The 11,872-nt window shown below is 41.1% G+C and overlaps 1 protein-coding gene across 3 annotated transcripts in view; it reads left to right on the top strand.

Moving 5' to 3' along the window:
• CCDC32 (coiled-coil domain containing 32) overlaps positions 1 to 6,443 on the top strand; it is a 6,743-nt gene extending 300 nt beyond the window's left edge. For 2 of the 3 annotated variants that reach the window (XM_026073157.1, XM_026073158.1), the window contains exons 2-4: positions 139 to 388; positions 2,591 to 2,747; positions 4,572 to 6,443. In XM_026073157.1, the coding sequence (XP_025928942.1) occupies positions 145 to 388; positions 2,591 to 2,747; positions 4,572 to 4,710 (540 nt within the window). In that variant the 5' untranslated portion in view covers positions 139 to 144 and the 3' untranslated portion in view covers positions 4,711 to 6,443. Of the gene's footprint in view, positions 1 to 138; positions 389 to 2,590; positions 2,752 to 4,571 lie in introns of those variants that run through there. The other variant, XM_026073159.1, reaches the window with a different exon arrangement.
• The last annotated feature ends 5,429 nt before the right edge of the window (positions 6,444 to 11,872 follow it).

Here is an 11,872-nt window from a genome sequence, read left to right as displayed (position 1 = left end):
GACCTGAGAGCGAGGGGGTGCCGCGGTGATACGAAGGGTCCCTTAAGGAGCCTAGAGAATAAAGGGTGGGAGGCGAGGGCGGGGGGAAGAGATGAGTCTTGTCGGTCCTCGGAGTTCATAATTTATTTCTGCCTTCAGGGCTTCATGATGAGAATGATCGAGAGTGTCGACTCTGTGGTCACCAGGTCCGGCGAAGACCTCTGGGCTGAAATCTGCTCGTGCCTGCCCCGTCCGGACCAGAAGGATGCGGGTGATGCTTTTACAGATTCTTTCGCGGATTCTTACGCTGACGGGGGAAGCCCGGGGGATGCATCGGACAGCTCTTCCCAAGCAARTCCAAAGCCCTGGGCACCCCTCAAAGATTCAGAGATATACTTAGCATCCCTAGGTGAGTGTCTGGTAAGGCTCTCGCTTTTCTATTTGCTTAGGTGCCTGCTGGCAGCTGTGGCCCTGCTTAGGTGCCTGCTGTGGTGGTGCTCACACCTCTGGCTGGAAAGACATCAGCCTTAGACCCTGTTACTGCAAGCGCATTAGTGGAAACAACAGTGGTCATCGCTGATCTTCAGCTGACACACAGAAATAAACTCTTTACCAAGTATAAAACTTATGGGTTTTATCCCCCCAAATATGTGTCTGTGTGTGTGGGGGGGAAGACACTGCTGTCTTGAAACAGCCTGTAATTCCCCTGTAATGGACTTAGGGAGGGAAGATGTGTTTGGAACTCATTGTAGTGCCTATGTGTTTCTGTGTTACCAATATTTGTCTTATTGTTCTATGGAGTCTCAGGAGTCGTTTCTGAGCGCAAAGAGCAAAAAGTGAAATGTCTTTCTGAGGCTGTTTTTGCACGGAGGGGAGGGACAGGTTATGAGAAGGAAAGCTCTGATGCTTTCCCCAGTTATGCCTGCTAGATTCTCTATTTTAAGAGGATGGATTATGCAGATCTTCTTAGTGTGAGTGATTCTCTTAATTCTTGCATAATCTGTAAAGCCATAAATTGATTGTTAACAGCGTAACAGCTGATTGAAACACTTGATATGAGGGATGATAATGTTACTGTTAGAGCCAATCTGCTAGCAGCAGTCTTTAGCTCTAAGGCCGTGGACTCAGGTACCCTATTTTAAGGATTTCCTGCTCCCTTCAGAGGCCTCATTATCCAACCACATTCAGCCCCAGGAAGGATGTTCCTATTACCTGTTAGGAGGAGCCTTTGAGGTCCCCCTGCTCTCAGCAGCGTTGGGCTGCCACTCCCTCCAGTCATAGGAAAATACTCTGTCTTTATGCCTCTCTTATTTCCCCCTTTCCTTCCCTTCTGCAGAGTTATTTTTATCTTGGGTCAGTTCGTAATCTAGTTTGCAGTGTAGCCACACAAATAATTGTGTTGGCTTGTGTAGGGAGTCATACAGGCCCAGGGTAATGAGGACAGGATGGCAGAAGTGGTCTTTTAAGCTTTTATTCCTGTCAGAGATTCCATTTTGCCTCAGTTATTGCTTTAAACTGTTGTTTCACTGTACACTAAATAGAGCTCTTAATATCAGATCAAAGGTGCCACAGCAACATGACGCAAAATTGCTCTTCTTCTATTACTTGACGTTGCAGTTCAAACTGGTTCAGAAAATGTTGACAGTTAATTTTTACCAGCAGGCTTCAGACCGGATCAGCTCTGGGTCAGACCTCTAACAGCCAGGATGAAAGCATAAAGCTAGCATAAGGTTTCTCCTGTATGTTCTGGCTAAGTCAACAAAAATATAAACTTGTTCTGGGTTTGTACATGGCCAGGATTAGTGGTTGTGGTATCATAGCATCAGTATGCTAGGGCACATGCAGTGTTTCAAATCTTGGGAATTCCTAGGGCCAGAGTTTTGATTTTCGGTGACAGCTCAATTCTGTTACACAAGACAACTTCCGACAAGAGTAACAGCTGGGCCACAATTAGCCCAGTTCAGTTTTTGATGATGTGCTTCTGGGTAAAAACCGAGTGCAAGTCAATACCTGACCCGATTTCAGAAGAAATGTATTATAATGGGGTTTTATGACTGGAGGAACTCATGAAATTTACTTTCTTACAGTTTTGTGTATTGTAGTTGGATTACCCTCTCTCTGGTAAGGAGTCAGTTCTTGTTGTCCCCTGTGGCTGGGAAACTCACAATATCACATTCTGTTATGGGATATTCAATTAATAATACTGTTGTACTCACTGCAGTTTTTTTCCTCAGTGTGGACATTATTTGGATTTCACACTACTATTAGCCTCATTTATATTTCATGCCAATTTGTGTGGAAATCTGGGGACTTAATACCTCTGAGTTCTGTGCCCTTCTATGTGCTTTCATTGAAATTGAATTTTAAGGGCAAAAGTTATTAAGAAGCAATATTGGGGAGAATTGACTGCATAAGCCTTATTTCCTCAGATGTGTCCCTGAAAATACAAACATCTACATACAAGAAATACAGTCGTGCAGACCTAAAATACTGGAAAAGTAATTCACTTTTAAATATGAATTAATCTTGAAGAGTTTAACCTTTTCGATTTAAAAGTTCTGAGCTTCCCTCAGAAAAATAGAAAAAAGACCCTTTCTTTGCCTCTTCGCAGAGAGAAGACTGATGAGAATTAAAGGCTTGTCTCAAGAGGTGACCTCCAAGGATATGCTGCGTACTCTTTCCCAAGCTAAGAAGGAATGCTGGGACAGGTTCCTGCAGGAGAAGTTTGAGTCTGAATGTTATGTAGAGGGACATGAATCTGATGAAAGGTAATAAGCAAGCTGATAAGGAAGAATTCACTGATCGAGTCCCTCAGACTGGGGTGATCCAGCATAGGGAACCTGCTTGATGATTTCCCTTGTTGCATTTGGAGTAGGGATTGTTTAAAGCATCTCAAATTGCTTTTTTTTTTTTTTTTTTTTAGCTTAATTTTACAAATGAACTCTAGGCCATTCCCTGCATCTTTATAAGGTCCCACCACTGCTTCTGATGCAAGTGGGACCTTTTCTTTTGAAGCTCTTTACAGGATTGGTACCAGTCTTGAGATTAGCTCTCCTGAGTAGCTGGCTTTCAGTTCAGTGCCTGTCTTACAATTCTTATGCTCTCTCCCCCATTACCCTTTTACATATGATGTATGAATTAATATGAAAGTCTTTTTCTATAGCAATCTCTGGTTCTCAATCACTTAAAATGTTCTCAATATCTTTCCTTTCTGAGCTGACATTTTTCATGATTGCTTCTTGCTGAAAAGAAGATCATTTTTCTCCTTTGAAGAAAATCTGCTTAAGCTAGTTTTGGAGCTTAAGTATATAAAATAATCCATGTTTATAAGTAGTTTTTAGGTTCTTTCTTCAATCATTTAACTTGGATGTGACTTATATTTTAAAAAATCAAATTTTTGCAGACCTATGTGCTCTTTCTATTCTGTAAATGTTTTTAAGGGCTGAGGATGTTATCCATGAAAAAATTTTCTCACTAGAATGTGACTAAATGAAGGTAGAGGTCATCTCTGAGAGGTACTGAACTATTTGATTCCCATCCAGCAAAGTAATTAAACAAGTCCCTAACTTTTAAGCACACAAATAATTCCAAGGACATTATGACATGAAATTCTGTTGTTGTAAAAGAGCAAGAAAAAGTTAATTTCACTGAGGAAGGATTGAATGACTTGAATCATGCTTCCTGGGAGGTGAGCATATGCATATATGCACACACAGAGATGTACAGGTACATTTCAGAATTATAATATTATAACTTTTAGAGTTGTAGACTGCATTTAGACAAAAAAAAAAAAAGGGGTTAGATCTGTTCCTGTGAGACTGGTCATTGTGAAATAGGCTATAAGATAATAAATATATTAGTATATATTTATATGTATAGTATCCATAGTATGGCTAGCATTCTAGGAAGTATACATACCACTCATACCACTTTTTTTCTTAACCTTGTGGTGTTAGTTTTACTAGCAAAGATTAATGGTCATGCTTTGTATACATGCTTCCTAGGGGCTTTTTTGTTTGTTTGTTTCTGTTTCCTAATCCTCATCATCATCATTAGCCAGGTTTGGGGGTTTTTTTGTTTTTTAATGCTAGCTTTTTACATCCAGCCCAGGAAGCTGAAACTTCAATTTTAGTCTTTGGCTACAGTGACTAACTAGTACTTTAGAAATATAGAACTTTATGTACCTGCTAAAGAGTATCTTCATCAAGAAAATTAGCAAGAGAGAATAAAATCTTTCCAACCATAGCTGAAAAAAGCCTAGCTACAACAAAATAGTCCAAGTTCCATTTCAAGGTGTTTCTTACACTTTGAAGTGTATTTTTTATGGGCGGTGTCCTGACTTCTAAAGACGTTCCTGGAGATATTGCAGGGGGGTGTCAAGGACCATGCTTCTATTTTCTTAGAGTGAAAGATCCTGCCTGCTCCTCTAGCACACAGGTCAGTTTTGTGATAGACCTAATCTGTGGCAATAGAAATGCCTACAAAGTTGAAAGAAATATATCTGGAATATTCTTCTAACAACTTTTTTAAATGTTCCTGTGAGGTTTTATTGGTATTTTATGTTTAACTTCCATGTCTTTGCTTTCTCTCAGCACACTGGAACATCTAAAGCGATGGCTGCAACCTGATAAGGTGGCAATCAATACTGAAGAGGTACAGTACCTCATCCCTCCAGAATCACAGCCAGAGAAGCAGGAGACTGAGGAAGAACCTCCAGCTGCAGAGCAGTGAGATGCATGCCAACCATGCCACAGAGCTGCCTCTTGTCCAAACCCTGATGAAGTTGTATGCAGTTACAGTAATAACAGGATGGGGTTGAGGGAAAGTGCCAATTATTGGTTAGTTTAAAAAAAAAAAAAAAAAAAAAAAAAAAAAAAAAAGCTATGGACCTCCAGAGATAGTGACTGGCGGTTGTTATTTACAGGAGTGAAATGCCTCTGACAGTGTATGCTGAACTGAAATCCTACTTTGATCTGCTCCCAGCCTGTAGCAACCTAATCATTCCAGTCTGAATGTGAATTGTTTGTAATTCATCAAGAGAAATATTGAACAAAAAAAGCAGTTGTTGAGAAGCATCAGAAAACATTATGGTCTAGAATAGAACAGATAAAACTCAAACCGCTGAATTAGTTCTTCCTCTTGCTTTGTACCCTTTTGTTATGAAATTGGGCATATTTTTCCTTCCTGCAAAGTGCACAGAGGGGTTTACTGTAAATCCTCAGTATTTATGTTTGAGCTGGCTCTGAGCTATGCCTGGAGTAGGACAGATATTTTTCACCTATCTGAATTTGGAACCCTAAAGGAAGCTACCATTGTAATAACTTCAATAATAACATCTATTTAATTATTACTGAAATGATAGCTACAGAAGGCTATTTAACATTCTTCTCTTTGTAATGTTCCCTCTTGGAATATCCCACTTTATTGGTCATCCAAACTCTCTATTACAGAATAGACTGGAGGAGGAGTAATTTTGCATTGTTTGTCACTTTGTGTCTGTTTCTCTTCTCTCCTTCAGTCTCTCCAAGAAAGGGACAGATGAGATTCTATATCAGGAAAATAAGTGTTAACCAGGGAGGCTACAAATAACTTGTTTTCATCACAGACTTGCACAGAATTGCCTGACTTTAAATGTGTTGTAATGTATATTTCTTCTTCATCCTGTTTAACTCAACAGAGGGTTGTTTCCCATTATTAATCAAAGAATCTGTAATCGTGAACTTGTGTAAGATTGACTCTTCTTTAAGCTGTGCTTTCCCTCCTGACATTGGCACCAAAGGTCAATAGAGGGAAGCAGCCTACATCTTCTGTTGGATAAAGCTCTTTAGACAGAAACTGTAGGGGTAATTCTAGTAGTTTATGCAGACTAGGCTCATATCTCGTTCAATATGTAACCGTATGAAAATACATTTTTAAACTAGCTCCTTGATATATCTTCGTTGTTTTCCGTCTCTGTATGATTACAAATGGTGCTGTTGTCTCATTCACTGACAGCTTTTACTCTGTTGCTACTTCTGCATATGATTTTTTCAGTGTCGTGACTTGGGGCTTGTCCCCACAATCAGCTTTATCAGTGTAACTGCCTACCTCAACCTTACCATTCACAAAAGAAGTTACACTCATAGTGCTACGAGTATGTCTCCATTAGGACAAACGCATTTTTTGAGATTTGAGAAATATGGTGAATCATCTGAATGTCAACCATTCTGTCTTGTTGGAGGGTTTTTTCTCTTCTTTTAAGTGTTAATTTATCTTTAAGGCTCCTGCTTTGCTATACATTCAGATAGTCCTGTATATACCATAACTCCCACCTGTGTTGTCAAGCTGTAATGAAGACACTTCTAAGTATTTACCAGAAATAGTATGTGCAAAGAGGGAAAGATGCGATTTCTTTTTCTGTAACCAGGCTATTTTCTAGTCAATACATTTCCCTTTTGTGATTATAAATGGCTGTGAAGATGCTTTATGCTGTTTTGTCTCTTTCCTTTGTCTGAGGAAAAAAGTGTATTCAATATAACGGTATCGAAACACTTAATGTTTTAGGTCCACATAACCTTTACTCCCTTTCGAAAAGGGAGTTTAGAGAAAGCATTTCTCACTGTTTCATTTAAAAACAGCTCTGAAAGCCCAGGAAAAGGGTTTGGGAAGAATTGTTGTCTCAATACAGAATACAAACCTACCAAAACTTTGAATTTGCATTGATACTCTGTCAAGACATATGTAGGTCCTTTGCGAGTCAGTTAGATCTGTTTTTCATGTACAGATGTTTGAAAAATGGGAAGGCCATCTGCCTTGATTTGTCCAAAATATCAGACTTCCTTGGTTGTTCTTTGTGTACCTTCTTGTGCAGGAGGATCTGTTTAAACATAGCAGGGAAGACTAGCTATCTCTACCCTTTTGTATTTGTAAAGCACCTTCTTCCAGGATGGCAGAGAGTTAGACCTATTGCTACACATGCAGAGCAGGCACTGATAATTATCATCAGATTCAGGGTCTTTCAGTAAAAAATACCTGCATAAATCAGTATTGCGCAGACTGATGCCAGAAAGTCAAACAGATGCTATGCGGTGGAGAAGGAGTAAAATACTATTGCTGGCCCTCTCGGTGGATAATGAACAGACCTTTGCGAATAGCCTCATTCGGTTCCAATAGGGAGTCCACGTCCATGAAGGGAAGGCTCGGAGCAGCACTTTCTCTGCGGTCTCTATCTGTTTCTTGGCTTCCAGTGGTGTATTATCAGCTCCACCTACCGGCTTCGGTACAGCCCGGAAAGCTGAACTGGTGTAAGACAGAGTGTAGCCTGTCCTTGCTAAGCTGTCATGCTAGACACAAGTCAGGAAGAAATGCCAGTTTTGTCTGTTCGTGGCTTTTGAATGGTAATGTCAGCATGAGACAGTAAATTAGGTCCTGAAGCACTGCAGAATAGTTTTTTTTCAGCAGAGAATTAAACCTTCCAAAACCTAAGTGCCTAGAGAGTGGCATTTAATTAGAGACTGCACTCAGATCAGGCAATACATCAAGCCCTGTCAATTTGCAATCTTGCTCTGAAAGCTGTCTGACTCAGATGATAACTCAGTTAAGATGTAAACAGTAGGACTAAAAGAACTGATCTATCAGCTTAAGAACAAACAAAAGATTTAAAAACCCTATTTTATAAATATGCGAACTATATTTTATGTGGTTTTAGCTAGTTACACTTGAATTATACGGAAACATTTACAGTAGAATAGTCTAATCCTTTGTTACTCAGGGAAAGAGACAAAATCCACTGAATGGATACTACAATATAGTAAAAATCCTTATGTGTGTATATTTATTAACCACAGAAATTTGACTGTATGTAAGTAAACAGGAGGGCAAAATCAAAACTGTCATATGCATTTGTGTACGAATGAGAAGATATACCTGCTGTCTGGAAATAAAGGACAACAGTAACCACTTAATAGAAATGTAAGTTAGAACAATTTCAACAGTCCTAGCTGTGCAAAATTCAAAATGTACAGAATATCACACCATGAAATACATTATTTTTTATACTATGATGTATTTGAATTGCAATCCAGCAAATCTATGGGAAAGGAAGAAAAGCGATAGTTGCACTGTGGTTAGTGTAATGCATGGACCCTGAAGGAGAAATCTGTGTGAGAGCAAGTCTGAATCTAATATGAGAGACTGAGCAAGACCAAAGCAGAGATGGCTAATCTGTTCTCTGTAGGTCGGATCCAGAATATTGCAACACTTAATGTGGTTCCTATTCCACTCCCTGCTAATTTCTCCCCTGAGATCTCTGAAATCCCCTCGGCCGTAGTGTGGGAGCAGGCTGCATGCTCATTGCATTTATGCCGGGGCAGATCCTGGGCCTGACGTCTTCCCTTTTCGTCTTTTAACTGGCCCACCTGACACAGCATGGGATGTGCATGTGTGTATCTGAGTGTAGGACCAAGGCGATGACATATTAGCTAGGAGCTTTCATATAGTTCACCCTTTGGACACACTGACCTAGAAGAAATTAGACTTGGGATTGCTCTGTACTTAAATCATTGTAAAAGTAATGAGAATTCATATGTTAACACCCTTAAAAACTTTGATGAGATAGCTTCATCTGTGAATACAGAGAAAAGGCGTGATGCGTTCAGGCAGTGCTGCGCTTGGTGTAAGACTACAAGATGTGATAGTCCGTCTTGGTGTAAGACTGCTAGATGTAGTTCCACCAGCAAGGAAATTACTTTAAGCTATTACAGTTTATTTTAGGGAAAGAAAGAACTGTTTAGCTTCTGTCAATCAAAAGAAGCCTTGCTGATATAAACAGCATTTCCACTAGGGACTTTTTGCTTGCACAGCAACACCAGCCTTTCTATATGTGGAAATAATATGCACGCTGGGAGATGTGCCAGTCTAAACAACAACAACAAAGAAGAGCAGTCGATAACCAGATAACAATAGAGGAAAAACAAATTATCAGTAGGCACAGGCTGGTCTGCAGTAGCCCTGGCTGAAAGCATCATGTTCAGACTGTTACACAAAGGGAAAGGCCCTGCTGTGAAATTCTGAAGGATGATTTTTAGAGTACGAGAAGCTAATCACGACAAATGAAATATTAGCCAGCTTGGCTTGTACCTTTTTACTGACAATACTTTACCTCCACCTGAAACAGCATTTCCCCACTCTGTTACACTGCCCAGAAATATGGATGGCGTTGTAACATGCCATCGTCATCAGGCTTACAATAATTTGCCTTTAAGATGGTGCAGAATAAAGTGGAAAGGGGATCCTAAGACAATAAGGCCACTGTTTCTGCAGAGCTAAGTAAGAGCCATTTCTGTGGCTGTTACTGGCCAGAACAACTAAACAGGCTAAAGAAGCAAAAATCAGGCAGCATGCAGAAAGGAAAGAAATGCATGGAAGGAGGAGAAGGAAAAGGAGATTGCTGTGCTTGACGTATGCTGATAAATGTACTGGCCGTGTGATCCCCCCAGGTCTCCTGTGACTATTTGCTTTCCCAAGAACTCCTACCAACCAATGCATGGAAAGGGTAGTTCACTGTGTACTTAAACAGATGAAAGCAATCCGATTAGAGAGTGAGTTGGCAGCACTGTATAATGATGCTAATAATATTCTGCCCTTCCGTCGTGCTTTTTAATCAACAGACTCTCTCTGCTGAAGAAAACATTAGAAATGAAAACTTAGGACCTAGGGGAGGAAGGTCTACACTGTGATTGCCATCTTGCAGAGAAGGTGACCAAACCTCAGACTGGCATTTCCAGAAGTGGCTGTTGGTGGTCTTGCTTTGGTTGCTCTCTGCAGAGATGCTTTTCAGGTGCCGAGCCCTGTCAGCTCCTAGAACCAGCAGCTATTTCTTAAAAATGACCTGTTGCGTGACGAATGCCTACAGAAACCGATCGTAAGAATGGTTCATCCCACAGCTCTTTGGAAGCAGTAAATATTAAGTCAGAAGAAGGCTTATCAGATTCTTCCACCATTTAAAATTAACAAAAAGCTCTTGGTCAGACTGTGATATAGCACCCGTGATTATTTTCTTCCTGATGGTTATCTGATGGGGATGAATGCGTTTCTTTAAACCCAGCTCTCAGCCAGTTCAGATAATGTGGACCCAAATTCATCAGCCTGAGACAAATTAGCAGGCCGCTTTGGCCAAAAGTCATAATTTTGCAGAACTCCTTATAGTACTGGTCTGAGAATTTCCCTTCCTGTTGTTGCAAAAAAATTTCAAACTGGTGATGATAATTTTTAACTTTCCTTCATTTAAATAAGCTATGATGGAAAAGATTAAAAGATCTTTCATGTGGAATCTAGAGATTTCTAAAGCAAATGGAGCCGGTGGGAAATGACCTGCTTTGGAGCTAGCATCCAGACACCCAGGCCCCGTTAAATAACAAGTCGTTGGACTATAAAGTAATTAATGTGTCAGACTTCAAAGTGATGCCTGTGGAGAAACAAAGATTTGTTTTCCCTTCTTTCTAAAGAAAAATCAAAATTACAAAACCCCAATCTTTTCATGAGGGGGGAACAACTGGTCCAAAGTAGTAACCAGGCAGGTCTGCGACAGCGTATGTGGGAGGAGCCGAGAGCTTTTGATACAAAACTTCAGTATTTTAGCTGAAACATGGTGTTTGGGTCCTCGGGGTCGGTTAAGCGAAGAAAGAAGGACTGGCATTTGCAGGGGATCTCCTGCGGCCCGGAGGTCCCAGGGACCATCAGAGCTGATAGCTGCTCAGTCTCCTGTGCCTTCATGTGCTCGCTCAGCCGGAGGCTTGGAAGGCTTGCAGGGATGTGGACGGGTGCAGGGAAAATGCAAAAGCCCACATTAATTCCTCAGAGGGGTTCGTGCTATTCATAATCCACTGACCTACAGTAAATGATCAAAACCATTAGGGAGACCACAGGGAATTCAGCTGCGTGTGTTGGCCAGAGATGCTTTCTTTTTTTTTTTATTCCCCTGCACTTCTTAACGTTTCCAGCTTTGTTTCAACTCTTTTTCCAATCCAGCGTTCTGGGTATTCAGCGACATATTACTCTCAGGGACGCATAAAGGCCAGAAAAGGACAACTGGAAGGTCCCAAAGTCTCCATGGCGGTCACAGGGCTGAATTGCGCCTCTGCTCGAGATTGGAAGTTGCGCAGGAAGAGCTGCTTTGGCAATTGGAGACTTTGAAAATATCTCAGTAAAACCATTTCTCTATTGAAGTTAATGGTCAAACTCTTCACTGTCCCGTGGGGACTGTGACTTAACTCCTGCCCGCCTGGAAAATATAAGTATAAATCTCACTAGTCAACTCTTGCCACCATTCCTCTGAGGCAAATCAGCCAAGTTGCTTCAATTTGTGGACTTGTCTGCTGTGCAGCACGATCTTAAAAATCACTTGCTGAATTGGCAGCTTTACCACCGGGGCTGAGCGTGCGGGCCGTAGCGTGGCTGCCGGAGGTGATGCGAGCCTACCCACACTCCTCTGAGCACTGGCTGAATTGCTACCGAGAAGGAGCTGGGAGCGGAGAGACCTGTTCCTGCAAGACCCTGTCTCTGTGAACGGCCTCTGGAGTGATTTTTTGGAACCTGTCTGGCCCGGGAAAGAGGAGATTTCCACAAGCTTGGTTGCTGAGATCTTTAATTAGGAACAGCCTGCTTTATCTTAACATCAACTAGTCGTTCAGGTCACCAGGCCAGTTATCCCCAGGTTTAATTTCAGCTCTCATCATTACCACCAAGCTTGTCATAACAATCTCGCATAATGCAATGGAAATGAAGTAATTACTATAGGCAGTGGGCACTAATATTTTTGTTCGCCATTCAGCAGCTACTCAAATCTTGTCAGAAGTCTTGCAGTAACTTCACCCCACAACTGCAATCAATACGCAAGTAATGCTCGGTTCTGTTC

Source organism: Apteryx rowi, unplaced genomic scaffold (assembly GCF_003343035.1).
Source record: "Apteryx rowi isolate R43461 unplaced genomic scaffold, aptRow1 scaffold_363, whole genome shotgun sequence".
In the NCBI taxonomy this organism is placed as follows: Eukaryota; Metazoa; Chordata; class Aves; order Apterygiformes; family Apterygidae; genus Apteryx; species Apteryx rowi.
This window is presented reverse-complemented; position numbering and strand designations above follow the sequence as displayed.